Source organism: Stegostoma tigrinum, chromosome 29 (assembly GCF_030684315.1).
Source record: "Stegostoma tigrinum isolate sSteTig4 chromosome 29, sSteTig4.hap1, whole genome shotgun sequence".
NCBI classification, from domain to species: Eukaryota; Metazoa; Chordata; class Chondrichthyes; order Orectolobiformes; family Stegostomatidae; genus Stegostoma; species Stegostoma tigrinum.
This window is the reverse complement of record NC_081382.1, coordinates 2,112,072-2,128,541: the sequence shown is the minus strand read 5'-3', so window position 1 is coordinate 2,128,541 and position 16,470 is coordinate 2,112,072. Positions and strand designations below refer to the sequence as shown.

The following is a 16,470-nucleotide window of genomic DNA, read 5'->3' as shown; positions in this document are numbered from 1 at the left end:
TCTATTTCAACAACTTTTCATCAATGGTTATTTTCCTCAATGTTTTAATTCTGTATCAAATTATGAATCAGCTTAAGAGGTACTTTACACCTGAAATAACTAACATTCAAATAACTTAAAGCTCCCAATCCCTTGATGGAAACAACTGGATACCTCAACACTCTTTTGTCTACAAACAAGAAGAACCAAAGCAAATATTGAGGCAGGCTAAATGTGATCAGCAGTGGTTCAGAAGGTAGCACTTTGGCCTTGGAGTCCTAAGGTTGGGACTTCAAGTTCCATTTCAGCACTTGAGGGCATAACATCCAGATTGAAACTCCAGTGTTGTCCTGTCAAAGGTGCGCTTTTTGGATAAGACATTAACTCAAACCACTTTCGACCCTTTCATTAAAACACTGGGTTACACCATTTTAAGTGGAGGTCTCCTGGTCGATAGTTATCCCTCAGCCAACATCACAAAAACAGATGACCTGGTCGTTATTACTTGGTGGGAAGCTACTGTGTGCAAAATGTTACCACATTTCCTACATTCTTACAACCACATACATTAATAACATGTCAACACTTCATTTGAGACACCCTAAAATCTGCTTCTCAAATCAAACTTATATTTTTATCACCGATTATCATGACATGTAATATTAGTGCCATTCCTTATTTTCTTGCTGATGTTAATTCTGTTTGTTTTTTGTAGAATCTCTCAGTTTGGAAATATGCCCTTCAGCCCAACAAACTCACACTGACCCTGAGAGTATCCCACCCAAGCCCACCCCCCTAATCTACACATCCCTGAACACCACAGGTGGTTTAGCATGGCCTATCCACCTAGCCTGCACATTTTTGGACTGTGGGAGGAAACTGGAGCACCCAGAGAAAACCCACACAGAGACGGGAGAAAGTGCAAGCTCCACACAGACAGTCGCCCAAGTTTGGAATCAAACCCAGGTCCCTGACACCGTGAGGCAGTAGTGCTAACCACTGTGCTAATGTGCTGCCCCATAAATTGTGTCCCTCATTCAATATCACTTTCTTTTGCATTTTCAAAATGCTGACCACCTCCTCTACTGTGACACAGTAATTATTCAGCACATCTCTATTCCATTATTTTCATTAACAATATCAGTCCTATCAATTTTCAAGGGTGCCAAATTGTGCCTAACCCCTCACTTTTATAAATATCATAAAAAGCAAAAGAACTATTTTTGTTATTTTCTGGTGGATGGCCCTTGCAAGTGTCTTTCCATACTCTGTTTGAATCTCATACTCTCCATGTTGTCAATCTTTGCTGTTCTTGGGATCTTTCTGATCACCAGGCTGTATAGTATTTTTTGCATTTTTGTTGCCTCTTTAATTTTATATTGTCTCTTAGCTCCTTAGATGTCTTCTTTGGCTTGGACCATCCACTCTGGAGGGTAGGGGGAGCAACCTCCCCATCCTATTCCAAGTCTTGAGCGCATAAACAGACACTCCAGTGCAATACTGAGGGAGTGCTGCGTTGTTGTCATCGGCTTATCTTAAATCATCTACCCTCTTAGGTAAACATAAATTATCCCTTAGTAAAGGTTTGAGCAAGTGCACATGCCTTCTCCCTAGTGTGCTGGTCAATATTTGCCCCTCAAACTGACATCACAATTATTTGCTAATTGTGACAACATTGATTGTTGCACGGTCTACATTACAATTCTTCATTGGCTTGAAAGATCTTTTGGAACTCCAGTGGCCTTGAAAAATGGTATATAAAATAACAATGGTTTATAAGATATATAGAATGTGATTTATACATATATTTTAATATTATTTCTGTTAAAGTCTGGATTTTGAAAGTGTATAGTGTTTTTCCTATGTATCTGAAGGAATTAATAATTAATGAGTGCTTCTGTAGCACTAATTTTTATTAGTATACAGTTTGAGAGGGCTAGGCTTCAGAACAAATGGGTTTTTATTTACATTAGGAGGGCATACAACCTAACAAGGTAAACAATTGTGCTTCAAAACTTCTGTAGAATTTCTTTTTGTTTAAGCTTCAGGTAATTTGTGCAGAAGTTTACATGCTTGATGCTTCTCCCAAGAAAGGGAGAAGTCAGTTTGATTTGTTAATATTTGACAAAGGAAATACTGATAACCGCAGACAGGAGTGTTTGAATAAAATGCTGAAGGAGTTATTTGAAACTGAGAATATTTAAGCTCAGGTGTATCATAGCTCCAAAAAGAAGCTATCAGATTTTCCTCTGCAAGTTGAGATCAAATTATACCCATCGAGTTGTTAGACAAAGGGATTTTCTAGCATTAGTACCAGACAGGTATGCTTTGGGATCTAAAAACAACTGTTTTAAGAATTAATTGGATCATATTAACCACAGATTGCAAGTATTTACGTTGGTTATTACAAGTCAATAGACTGCTTTATTATATTTTATCTTCATTTCCTTTGCTAAATAAACCTTCATTTTATTGTTTAAAAACAAATCTGCAACATTGAGAGATTAGTTTTTAATGAGATACCACCTTGTCAAAACTAAAACAAGATATAATTTAATCCATCAAGCCACATTTCAGACCGGGATCTGACTTGTTCAATGATAAGATCAGTTGGGATCATAACAGATGACACAGGCATGAAATGGTACCTTCAAAACATTAAATAATGAAATTAATGAATGGCTCCATCCTCACTTGACAGTAAGATGCCATTACCAACCTCCTAACGTCATGTAGGATGACCATTTCTCATGCAACACAAGGGACAATCTTTGCCCCTGCCAACCCTTCCTGACAAGTTGCATGATGATCATACTGAAACATAGATGTGCGTGAAAGGGTGTGCACGTACAAGAGGAAGAGCGGGCATGTGTGAGAGAGAGAGAGAGAGAGAGAGAGAACATGACAGACAATGGAAAAGAGAATGAAAAAAATGAGTATTTGAGTGAGTGGGCATACATAGGTGTGCACAAGTGTATGTGAGAAGTGTATGTGAGAATGAGAGTGTAAGAGAATTCATATGCACAAAAGCATGTGCATGCAAGTGACCATACAAGTGTGCAAGAGTGAGAGAAACTGTGTCGGTGTGCGTGCGTGTGTTTGTGTCTTGGCCCCAATTCTGAAGCAGAAAAGACAAAAAGATTTTAAATTATTTTTTAGGACAAAATATGTAGGATATTGTCATCTGAAACTTATCATGGAAACATTTTTAAAAAAGCACAACAAGCTCCTTCATTCGACTTTGCCAAATACTTGAATACAAACTGTGAAATGATAACATGACCCCAGCATTGTAAAGCAGTTTTCACTCAATGTAGAATAATAGGCCTGTTTTTCCTCATGTTTGTTGAGAGAGGGAATACAAAGGCAGAAGCTATTATTAGCACTGGATCAGAATGGTCCAAGTCCCAAGGCAGTGATACAGGGCAGTGCTTATCAGAACTCCAGAAAGCTCTATATCAATACCATCAACGATACATGAAACTGCTCTCATTCAATATTAAACAGGAGTCACAGTTTAACTGTCAACTAAAAGTCAAACCTGCCGGTGATCAAACACCAGCAGTGCTGATCCTAGTGGTATTTGTACAGAGAACATGGCTATCTGACAGTCACAAAACTGCAGGGCTGTTATTGGAGAATTCATCATTGACATTACAAGAACCAGGTTAATGAAGTGTGATAATAAAATGTCAGGCTGGATGAACACAGCAGGCCAAGCAGCATCTCAGGAGCACAAAAGCTGACATTTCAGGCCTAGACCCTTCATCAGAGAGGGGGATGGGGTGAGGGTTCTGGAATAAATAGGGAGAGATGGGGAGGCGGACCGAAGATGGAGAGAAAAGAAGATAGGTGGAGAGGAGAGTATAGGTGGGGAAGTAGGGAGGGGATAGGTCAGTCCAGAGAAGACGGACAGGTCAAGGAGGTGGGATGAGGTTAGTAGGTAGGAGATGGAGGTGCGGCTTGGGGTGGGAGGAAGAGATGGGTGAGAGGAAGAACAGGTCAGGGAGGCAGAGACAGGCTGGACTGGTTTTGGGATGCAGTGGGTGGAGGGGAAGAGCTGGGCTGGTTGTGTGGTGCAGTAGGGGGAGGGGACAAACTGGGCTGGTTTTGGGATGCGGTGGGGGAAGGGGAGATTTTGAAGCTGGTGAAGTCCACATTGATACCATTGGGCTGCAGGGTTCCCAAGCGGAATATGAGTTGCTGTTCCTGCAACCTTCGGGTGGCATCATTGTGGCACTGCAGGAGGCCCATGATGGACAGGTCATCTAAAGAATGGGAGGGGGAGTGGAAATGGTTCGCGACTGGGAGGTGCAGTTGTTTATTGCGAACCGAGCAGAGGTGTTCTACAAAGCGGTCCCCAAGCGTCCGCTTGGTTTCCCCAATGTAGAGGCAGCCACACCAGGTACAGTGGATGCAGTATACGACATTGGCAGATGTGCAGGTGAACCTCTGCTTAATACGGAAAGTCATCTTGGGGCCTGGGATAGGGGTGAGGGAGGAGGTGGAGCTGGATAAACAGCAGTCCAAGCAGCATCTCAGGAGCACAAAAGCTGACGTTTTGGGCCTAGACCCTTCATCAGAGAAGCTTGGCCTGCTGTGTTCATCCAGCTTCACACTTCATTATCTTGGATTCCCCAGCATCTGCAGTTCCCATTATCACTGTTACAACAAGAACCAGGTTGTTAGGCCATTATCACAATGGCCAAACAACAATCACAATTGTTGACTGAATCAGCAATGGAGGTCAGGGGCAAGGCAATGCCAGACAATGGCCAATGCAATTACTATCTCTCATACCACCTCCTTTAACATTCTGATATGGACCATCAGGTGCTGTGGTTTTTTTTAATATCAACTTTCAGTGTCATTAATTTCTCCAGTACAATTTTCTAATACTAACTTCCTTCAACTTCTCATTCCCAGGCACTTGGTTTTTTAGTTCCGAGAGATTTTATGCATCATCCCTCAAAAAAATAGTCACAACGTAATAATTTCTCCATTCCCCACAATAAATTTTTGACTGTGCTTGTAATGCACATTAATTACAGCCAAATGGTGCCTCTACAATCTTTTGTTTATTTGGGCTAGATTGCGTTGATGTCCTATTCTCCTTTCTTTATCAGTTTCTTGGTCTTCATTTGCTGTATTCCAAAAAACACCCAATCTTCAGATTTACTGCTATTTCTGGCCACTTTATAAGCCTCTCTTCTAATCTTTATAATCCTCAACTTCCTTTGTCAGCCACTAACTTTCTTTGCAATCTTGCACCTGGAAGGAATGTATAGTTGCTATAGGTCATGTCATAGGTCTTTAAAGATTGTCCACTTCTCATCATTATGGCCTGTGGCTTGGGGTGTGTGCGTGTGCACGATGGCAGTGGTATTTAAGCCACCAAAACTGCCAACTGCAAATTCAATCTCCAGGAGACAGAATATGAGTAAGGAGGTGTCATCAGGCACTTATTGTACTGGGGACATTTCACTGCTGCACTTCTTCAGGATGGCCAATATTCTGCTCTGAAAGCTGCTGGTTAATCAGCACCTGGTAGTTCTTTTACCAATTATGCCAACAGCAGCAGTTGCTGGTCCTGGTAGGGCACTCGGGCCTTCTCCAGGGCTCTCCTTCCTACCTCTGTAGTAACATTAAGCAATGGTAGGATCGTGGGGTAGACGGTCAGTCACAATGAAGAGAATTAGGTTGAAATTTACAGAACACTGAGAATCCTAGATAAAGTGGATGCAAAGAAGATATTTCCACCAATAGGAGAGACTAGGACCCAACAGCATAGCCTCAGAGTGAAGGGATGACCTTTTGGAACTCAGAGAAGAAGGAATTTCTTAAGCCATATGTTGGTAAATATGTGAAATTCAATGTCACAGAGGGCTGAGAGTACAAGTCATTGAGTGTATTTAAGACAAAGATAGATAGGTTCTTGATTAGTAAGGGGATCAATGGATATGGGGAAACAGCAGGAGAATGCACTTGAGAAACATCAGCCATGATCAAATGGTGGAGCAGACTCCATGTGCTGAATGGCATAACTATACTCCTCTATCTTATGGTCACTGAAGAGGGAATGGGAGTTGATCTCTTCAGCAGACCCTGTTGCTCTCTGTCCTTCCCAGTGCTGGAACCCTCAATTAGACCTTGGACAAAAAGAAAAAGAAAGCATACATAAGGTCTAGGAGGATGGTAACTGACAAAGCCCTTGAAGTAGATAAGGGAAGTAGGAAAGAATGTAAACAAGGAATTAGAAGGGCTAAAAGGGCGCAGGAAAAGTCGTTAGCAAAGAGGATTAAGGAGAGTCCCAAGGCTTTTTACACATGCAAAAAAATGCAAGAGGGTAACTAGGGAAAGGGTTGAGCCACTCATGGACAAAGGAGGGAATGTATGTGTGGAGCCAGAAGAGGCAGGTTATGTCTTAAACAAATACTTGTTGATATTCAAGAAAGTGGAGGAATTGGTGGAAATGATCTTAGAGGACGGAATGTTGAATTTCTGACCCAAGTTGCTATAAAAATGAAGAGGTGATGTGTGTCTTGAAAAAGTATTAAGGTAGCTAAGCCCCCAGTCCTGATGGGATCTATCCCAGAATACAGAGGGAGGCAAGAAAACAAATTGCTGGAGCATTGACAGACTTTTGTATCCTCTTTGGTCACAGATGAACTCCCAGAGGAGCAGAAAACAGCCAACATTGTCTCACTGTTTAAAAAGGGTAACAAGGATAATCCTGGGAATCATAGGCCTGTGAGCCTCGTGTCAGTAGTAAGGAAATTATTGGAAAAAAGATTCTCGCGGACAAGGCATTTAGAAGCAAATGGACGTATTAGTGATAGACAGCATGGTTTTCTGTCATGCTGTCTATCGCTAGGGGAGATCGTGCCTCCCTAACTTGCCGAGTTTTTTGAGGGGTTGACGAAGATGATTGATGGGGGGAAAGACAAAAAAGGACTGCAGATGCTGGAAGCTAGAGTCTACGGCTAAGAGGCTAGAAAAGCACAGCAGGTCAGGCAGCATCCGAGGAGGAGGCAAGTTGACGTTTTGGGCCAAAATCCTCTGTCAACACTGGGCAGGTGGGAGGGAGAAGCGGTGGGACAGGAATCCCAGAAATGACTGTGGGGTGGGGTTGGGGGAGGGGTAGGAGAGATGATGATAGACGGATACAGGTGGGGTAATTGTGATTGGTCCATGGGAAGGGTAAAGCGGAAAGCTGACTGGAAAATGGACAAGTTAGGTTAGATCAGGTCAGCAGTGAGGGGGCTGGACGTGGGATAAGGCTTGAGAGTTGGGGGATTTTGAAGCCGGTGAAGTCAATGTTAAGGCCATCGGACTGTAAGCTTCCAAGATGAAATACCAGGTGTTGGTCCTCCAGTTTACGTTTGGCCTCACTCTGATAGTGGAGGTGGCCAAGGGTGGACACATCATCAGGGGAATGGGAACAGGAATTAAAATAGGTGGCAACCGAAAGGTCAGGTTATTTGATGCGTGCAGAGCACAGATATCCTGTGAACCAGACCCCAAGTCTGCATTTGGTCTCAATATAGAGGAGACCACATCGGGAGCAAGTTGCAATAAATCAGGTTGGATGAGGTGCAGGCGAATCTCTGCTGGATCTGGAAGGATTGTTTGGGGCCTTGGACAGAGGGGAGGTGTGGGGATAGATGTTGTACCTTTTGCGGCGGTCATGGGGGGGTAGGGGGAGAAAGCAGTTTAAAAAAGATGTGCAACGCACATTTTTTACACAAAGGGTGGTGAGTACCTGAAACATGCTGCCAGATTTGATAGAGCAGGCACAATAGCAGCATTCAAGAAGCACCTGAACGAATACATGAATAGGAAGGGAATAGAAGGATAGGGACCTTTTCAGTATGGAAGGGCAAAATGTGTCAGTGCAGGCTTGGGGAGCCAACAGGGCTGCTCCTGCAGTTTTTGTTCAAGCAGTGGGCACCTTTGAACAAGAGAATCTCGGGAAGATTGCAGGCAAACACAATAAACCATACTCCCATGCCACAGAGCCATCACCCACTACTCAATTAACACCAGTAGCAACAGGGAATGGTCCTTAAGTGAGCACTAATCACCCACTTAGGCTTCAACAGCATCAGAGTTGGGAAGGCTGCCTACGAGTCTTCCTGGGACTTGACAAATCAGCAGTAGTTGACAAGATCTTCATCCTGCACCCTTTGATACCAAACAGCACCAATATCCCTCCACCCCGAATGAATGTACCTCCAAGATGGGCACTAAATTCATACTTTTGTAGCTTAGTGTTGTGGAGCAAGGAATAGATTATCCATGTTGTTATCTAGCATGGTGACGAAACATCTGAACAAAAATAAGCCAGCTCAGCCAGCAAGTCAACCACACCCACAACCCGAGCTACAAATCTTTGCTAAAACCTTAAACAGACTATCCAACGTTTGAGTCACTGCATATCCGATCTGTAACAGGAACTGCACCACCTGTGAAATATTTATCTGCCTACACAGAAGTGGATAGTATCAAATCCTGCATGTGCAGCTCTTTATTTCGTTAGGCTGTTATCAGCAGAACCTGATTTTCTCCAGACCTCATCAATAAAATATCAGTTTTAAAAATCAGATCGCACTGGAAATAGGGCAAATATTAGACTCTCCACATTACAAGTACAAGGTGTAATTGTGGGTTTTTGGGTCCTATCTACCCGTCTTTTATGAGATACATGGAACATCCTCGTTCTAGTCTTACTCAGACCCTGACCCTCAATACTCGTGCTGGTACAATGATGAACATTGATATACTAGTCGGCTCAACCTAACTCAGCATATTTCATTAACTGGTTTGCAATTAGCTCATCTACACCTGGTCCATCTCCCACTGTTTCCTTGCTTGACTTCTCTGCTTCAGCTTCTGGGGTTAGGATATTGACTAAGCCACTGACTCTCACAGTTACCCTGACTACACCTCCCCATACCCGGCTTTCTGCAAGGATTTTATTCCATTCTCCTAGTTTCACTGTCCCAGACCCAGCTGCTCTGGTAATGCAAGCTTCCACACCAGTGTTTCTGGCATATCTTCCTTTCATCTCAACAGGAGACTACCTCTTGTTCTCAACTATGGATGACAGGGTCCATAACTACCAATGACCTATTTTTTACTCTTCCATTCTCATTCATTCCCTTCCTCCACAGAATTAAGATTGGGGTTGTCCTTTTCTTTATCCTACCAGTCTCCATTTCCTGCTCCAGTGATGCCACTATCAAACACACCTTCCTCTTCTCTTTCAGCCATCTAACTAACCAGTCCTGTTGTGATATCCTGGCTCATTCATTTGAGGTGAAGTGAAAGCTTAACTGTACTTCTTTCAGTTGAGTCTCCACACTCTCAGCTCACAATATAATCTCCTCTTTGCTGGGGAGTCCTAACACAGATTGGGAGACTGTTTTGTGAGACAACTTTCTTTGTCTTGACCTTCCCGTGGTTTGGCATTTAACTGTCCACTGCTCTGATGTTGACATATTGGAGCATCTATTACGATTCTGAGGATATCTTTCAAATAGGCACTTCTAGCCTTTCAGACTTCAGATGAAGTTTAAGACTTAAAAACTACAAACTCTGCCTTCATTTTATCTCCTTTTTCATGAATGTCTTGGCTTTTTGTATTTGCTGTCTATAAGCAGCACATCTGCTCTAGACTCATTGGTCCTCTCTTTCCCTGTCCTCATTCCCTTTGTCTGACAGGGCCAATCTCTCCAGCTTCCACCCTATCTCACTTTTCCTTTATCCTCAGTCCACCTCATCCAATCTCAAGTCATTTACACCTCTAACTTTGCCCAGTTCCCATCTAACCATCAGTGTGAAACACCAACTTACTCCACAGATGCTGCTGAGTTTTTTATTATTTTCTGTTTTTATTTCAGATCTCCATCTCCAGCATCCAGTTTTCGGCTCATTGATTCCTAAGATAAAGGTTTCTGATAAAACTATTCATCCTACTACTTACTCAGGGTTTGAAATAAAAACTTTACTTTGAAACTGGTAGAACTGCATAAAATCTAAGAGGTTTGTTACTTGATTTTAACTTGGTTCAAACTCAAAAGACTGAAACACAGCCAACAATGGACATGGCTGCAAAAATATAAAGGGCCTGATGAGGTCAAAGAAGATTCTCAAACCTTGGCTTTCTCTCCATAAGCAGAAGCAAACAAGCAACTAGCAAGACGTATACTGGATTATCATGTGGCAACACCTTACTTCCTTCCAAGGTAGGAGCAAATTACTGTAGATGCTGAAATCTGTTCTGAAGATAAAAAATGCTAGAGATCACACTGGGTCACACAGCATCCATACAGAGAGAACTAACCTGACGTACTGTGATCTGCAGCATTTGTTTGTTCCTTTTGAATTGTCTACAGCCCAGATTCTATTGAAAGAATGACACAAACTACTGATACATATTACCACGATTCCGATAAAACTGATAGCAACTTCTGGAGAACATTTAGATGAAGTTAACAGAAAATATCCAGAAGATGGGCTGTAGTCTCCTCAGATAATCCATTAGCAATCACTGAACTGACCAGAACCTGCCCCTTCAAAACTAGTCACATTGAAACAGTCAGACCTTGCTGAAAGGATGGGAGGGGGTGTGACTGGGATATTAATAGCATACTTAATTCATAATTATTGTTAAAAAGCACCAGTCTAATTTTATTATTTATATAAAGTTCAATTTCTCCATTATAATTTAAGAAAGAAAATGGCTGCAGTATCAGCTTCTACCTCAATTTTGTATTTATATCCTAATAACTTACATCACTCTCATAAAATTGTAATTAAAAGTGAAGGACAATCTGTGCTTCCTGGTTTGCTGTCTGTGTAAATAATTAAATGGATTGGCTGCTTACCCTGCTTGATGACACCACTGCTGCTCAACTCATGTACATAGCAACTGATTCAAACTGACATCAGAAAAGGAGAAATCCACAATGGAGATAGTGGTAAATTTTTGTGGGTTTCCTTCTTCCAGGTTAGTGGCAAGTGCTATCATCTTGCTTAATGGTAGGGCCCTGGATAGTGTTGCGCAACAGAGAAGTCTAGGGGCTCGGGTACATAATTCTTTGAAATGTGAGTCACAGGTAGACAGGGTGGTTAAGAAGGTATTTAGCATGCTTGCATTCATTGCTCAGACCTTTGAGTATAGGGGATCAGACATCGTGTTGAAAATGTACAGGACATTGGTGAGGTCTCGTCTGGAATATTATGTGCAGTTCTGATCGCCCTGCCATTGGAAGGATATTATTAAACTTGAGGAGGTTCAGAAAAGATTTACCAGAATGTTACCAGGACTAGAGGGTTTGAGCTGTAAGGAGAGGCTGGGACTTTTTTCACTGGAGCGTAGGAGGTTGAAGGGTGGTGACCTTTTACAGGTTTATAAAATCATGATGGACATAGATCAGGTGAATAACAAAGGTCTTTTTTCTAGGGTGGGAGAGTTCAAAACTGGAGGGCATATTTTTAGGGTAAGAAGAGAAAGTTTTATCAAGGAAATGACAGGCAACTTTTTTGTCCCCGTTGTGGTTAGTGTGTGGTATGAACTGCGAGAGAAAATCGTGGATGTAAGCACAGTTAAAACACTCAAAAGACATTTGGATAAGTACATGATTTGGAAAGGTTTGGAGGGATAATGGACCAAACAAAGGCAAGTAGGACTAGTTTAGTTTGGGAACATGGTCAGCATGGACTAGTTGGTCTGAAGGGTCTGTTTCCATGCTGTATGGCTTTGCAGCAAAATGAGGGCCTAAAGTCTGAAAATGAGCCAAAAACTTTCAAAAAAGGTTACTTAATATTTCTAGTGGAATTTGGATATTCTATATGTCTATTTTACTTTTCCTCCATTCTCCAAATGCTTGCCATTCTTTCTTATAGTCTGTAACTCATGTGAGTTCCACAAACCAGTATCTCATCTATTATCTATTCATATTACTTAAATTATGAATATCACAGATGGAGCATCACTCTGTAGAGTACAAACAAACATGCGTGCGCACTCTGCACATGTTCATGCACTTTCACACCTTCCCACACTGACTCTCACACTGCAGACATGCCTACACACCTTTACATCCATCCACTCAACCAGACAGACATTCTGAGAAGATCATTGTTGATCTTCTGCTCTTCTCTTCTGACGTGTTCAACTAGAAGACACAGGTTTAAGGTGAGGAGTAAGTTTTTCCACAGAGGGTGCTGCTTGTATGTAATGAGCTGCCAGAGGAAGTGGTGGAGGCATTTTATTACAACAGTCAGAAGGTATCTGGATGGGTATATGAACAGGATGGGTTTAGAGGAATATGGCCAAATGCTGGCACATAGGACGAGGTCAGATTGGGATGTCTGCCTGGTGCAGATAAGTTGGACTGAAGGGTCTGTTTCTGTATTGTATGTCTCTTTGACTGTACAATTATTTTACACTACAGCCTCTTATGACACTCAGAAAGCAAGCTGGATCTTGCCTATTTTGCAAGACCCCACTTTCTAATGCACTGTCAATGTTTCAGCAGCTGTGCACAATGGAAATATGTGACTGAGTCAACAGATTGCAAAGAGTAAAACAGCATGGAAACAGGCCCCTCAGGCCAAACTGGTCCATATTGACATGGTGCCCACTCAGCTGGTTTCATTTGCCCACATTTGGGCCATATCACTCCTAACCCTTCCTACCCATTTACCTGTCCAAATTGTTTTTAAATGTTGCTATTGTACCTGCCTCAACCACTTTCTCTGGCAGCTCATTCCATATATGCACCACTGTCTACGTGAAGAAGTTGCCCCTCAGGTCCTTTTTTAAATCTTTTCCCTTCACATAGATGGCTATGCTGATCTTTGAGGGGACCTATTCTCTCGCTAGCCACCTTTTACTCTTAATTAGCTAAAGAACCTCTTGGGATTATCTTTAACCTTACCTGCTAGATCCATCTCATACCCTTTTTTTTGCTCTTCTGATTTCCCTCTTAAATGCACTCCTACACTTTTTATAGTCATCTACGGGTTCACTTAAGCCCGATCGTTTAAACCCAATGTATGCCTTCCTTTTCCTGACTAGAGGCTCAAAATCCCTCATCAGCCAGTCATCCCTCAACCTGCCAGCTTTTCCCTTCGCCCTAACAGGGACATACTGTCCCTGGACACTTCTAAAAACTACCCATTTGCCAGTCATTCCTTTTCCTTCAAACAGACTCATTCAACTGACCACAGCTACATCCTGCTTAATGGCCCCAAAATTGGCCCTGCTCCAGTTTAGCACCTTAACATGCGGCCCTATTCTACCTTTTTCCATAACTATGTTAAAACTAAGAGAATTATAGTCACTGGTATGTCAAAGGACGTGGGATTTTAGCTCATTTCATCATGAGTTTTAGTAATTGAAATAAGTATGCACCTATACATGGTGTGACATACCAGCCCCAACAGTACAGCTGTAATGAAAAAAATCAAAACATGATCCAAGCTACTCACCTGCAATTGGAGAAATGGAATATTGAAAAACTTGTGCAAATACTTCAGGCCAAAGCCATTCCGCATTGATGATTCTGCATAGCGAATATAGGATGATCTGGGTGACCTAACAGTCAAAGAAAAGGCAAAAGGGTGAATTCAGAATCCAGCAAAGAAGGACTAAAAGGATAATTGATTATAGGGGGAGAGAGAAAATAAACTGGGGGGACAAACTAATGAGGAATATAATAAGTCACACTAAAATGCAAAAAGGAAGAGAGAGAGATCAAAGAGAACATAGGCCCCTTAGCAAATGAATCTGTGGAAATGGTTGTGAGGAAAAAAGAAATGGCACAGGAGTAAACAGATGTTTTGTAATAGAATTTATGGCAGAAGATATTTCAAGTTTCCCATTAAAGAATCGGGCAAAGGAATTAAGAACCATCTCATCATGAAATTAGTAGCATTGGATAAACTAATGGGACAAAAATCAGACCAGGCCCCGGCCCTGAATCATAGGATCCTAAAAGAAGTAGTTACAGAGACAGTGAGTGCACTGGTTATAATTTTTCAAAAATCATTTGATTCTGGAGAAGTAACAGAGGATTAGAGAAATGACAATGGGACACATCTATTCAAAAAGGAAGGGAAGCAAAAAGTGGTTAATTATGGGTTGATTAGACTAGCATCTCATGTTAGAAAACTCTTGGAATCAATTATTAAGGAAGCAATAGCAGAATATTTGAAAATCAATCTAATTGAGCAGAATCAGGACAGCTTCATCAAAGGGAAATTGTATCTGGCTGATTTATAAGAGATTTTTTAAGGAATTCTGAAACGGAGTGGATAGAGGGGAACCAGTAGATGATTGCATTTGGAATTCACAAAAAGTTAAGCCATAAGATAAGAGACCACCAAGATGGAGGTAGTATATTTGTATGGATACAGAATTGGCCAATGGCAGGAAACAGAGTGGAGATAAGGAGTTCATTTTCAGGTTGGCACACTGTAATCAGTAGGGTCCCACAGGGATCAGTGGTGGGATCACAACTGTTAACAATATATATTAATAATTTGGAGAAACGAAGATAATTACTGTAGCCAAATTTGCAGCTGAATCTAAAATAGGTGGAAAGGTAGGTCATAAGAGGAATACAAACAGCTTACAGAGAGGTAGTAATAGGTTAAGAGGGCAAAAAGTTGGCAAATGAAGTATAACGTGGGAAAATGTGAAGTTGCTCATTTTGGAAGAACAAAAGAAGACTTCTTTAAATGGAGAAAAACTGCAGAAAGCTGCAAAACAACGGGACTTCATGGTACTTGAACATGAAACATAGAAAGCTAGCACACAGGTATAGCAGGTAATCAGCAAGGTTAATGGAATGTTGGCCCTTATCTCAGCAGGATTGGCGTATACGAGTAAGGAAGTCTTACTTCAACTGTACAAGGTACCGGTGACACCACATCTGGAGGACTGTGAGCAGTTTTTGTCCCCTTAAGGAATGGTACCATTTCCCTGGAGGCAGTTCAGAGAAGATTCACAGGACGATCCCCAGTATGGTGGCACTGTCTTATGACCAAAGGCTAAATAGGTTCCAGCACCAAGTTAAAAATCACAGCCAATTTAAATTTCTCAGGGCAATGCCTTGCCCACAGTCAACCTGCCTTGTTTAGATTTGGCAATCAATCATTTAACTGGTGCATTCTCCATGATAATGTCTCTATCAATCAAAGTTCACTCGCCAGCCAATCCACACACTCTTTTCGTACACCATTGATGTTGTTATCCCCTGGAATTATTATTCTTGAAAGATGTCCAGATGAAGGTAAGACAAAAAACTTCATTAAAATATGTATTATTTTCAAAGTAAAATGATTGAATAAAAACAGAAAGAACCGTGGATGCTGTAAATCAGGAACAAAAACAGAAGCTGCTGGAAATGCTTAGCAGGTCTGGCAGCATCTGAGAAGAAAAAAAACATCAGAGTTAATGCTCTGGGTTCTGAGGAAGGGTCACTGGTCCTGAAATGTTAACTGATTTTTTTCTTCCCGGAAGCTGCCAGACCTGCTGAGCTTTTCCAGCAACTTCTGTTTTTGTGTGCAAAATGATTGAATGTTTGACTGCCTGGATAGATGTGCAAACTGGAATCCCCTGGAACTATTATTAGGACCACTACTTTTCTTGCTGTTTATGAAATATCAGGGTTTGGGTATGTTTATGACCATCCCCGGCCCACCTCTCCGCATCTTGTCCCTAGCCCTCTTGTTGACGATCTTGAAATTGTTACTGACATGTCAACTAGTGGAACAAGAATATCCTTTACCCTGTCAAAATTCTGAACGCCTCAATAAGGTCAACTCTGCCCCAAAGAGAATAAGGACTATTCCTCTAAATCTTTCCTATTATCTAAAACGCCCCCACTTAATCCTATTCATCCCAAAATGCACCTTTACAATTTCCAAAATGAGAAAATTATTTGTACAGTGTCCAACAGAAACCCTGTATAGTATTCACACTAGAATCCCTTTTGCTTAATACCCCAACGGGTTTAAGGTAACTCTGATATTAAGACTTGAACCTTTGATAGCTAACCCCTAGATATAATGTACACTGGTTTATAACAAACTCAGCTTCAAGTCCTCTACAGAGATCTATCCTAATCAGGATATAAAGCACACAATTTATAGATAATCAATGTGGCGTTTTGTAAATTCTTACTTTAAAAATAAAAATAGTCCGACTCCAAACAAAAACACAAACAGATCCTAAAGAAGGCCTCACACCTAACGTATTATTTGACCAAAAATGCCACCACCTCTTTACAGTGATAAAATATTTAGTCCTCTCAGGGCAGTGATTTGAAAGAAATTCGGGGATTTGCACGTACATATTAATCAGTTAAAACCTTCTTACTGATTAAAGATTTAGCAGCATCTTAAGTTGGTTTAATACATCCTCAATGATGTGACCTTTTGATTATTACTTATAAAATTCAGCATTCTGTGTGCTTC

The 16,470-nt window shown here is 41.4% G+C and overlaps 1 protein-coding gene across 1 annotated transcript in view; it reads right to left on the bottom strand.

The window, feature by feature from the left end:
- LOC125465439 (rab-like protein 6) overlaps positions 1-16,470 on the bottom strand; it is a 119,019-nt gene that overhangs the window by 37,408 nt on the left and 65,141 nt on the right. Inside the window, exon 7 of the mRNA XM_048558966.2 lies at positions 13,480-13,585. Coding sequence (XP_048414923.1) covers positions 13,480-13,585 — 106 coding nt within the window. The remainder of the gene's footprint in view (positions 1-13,479; positions 13,586-16,470) is intronic.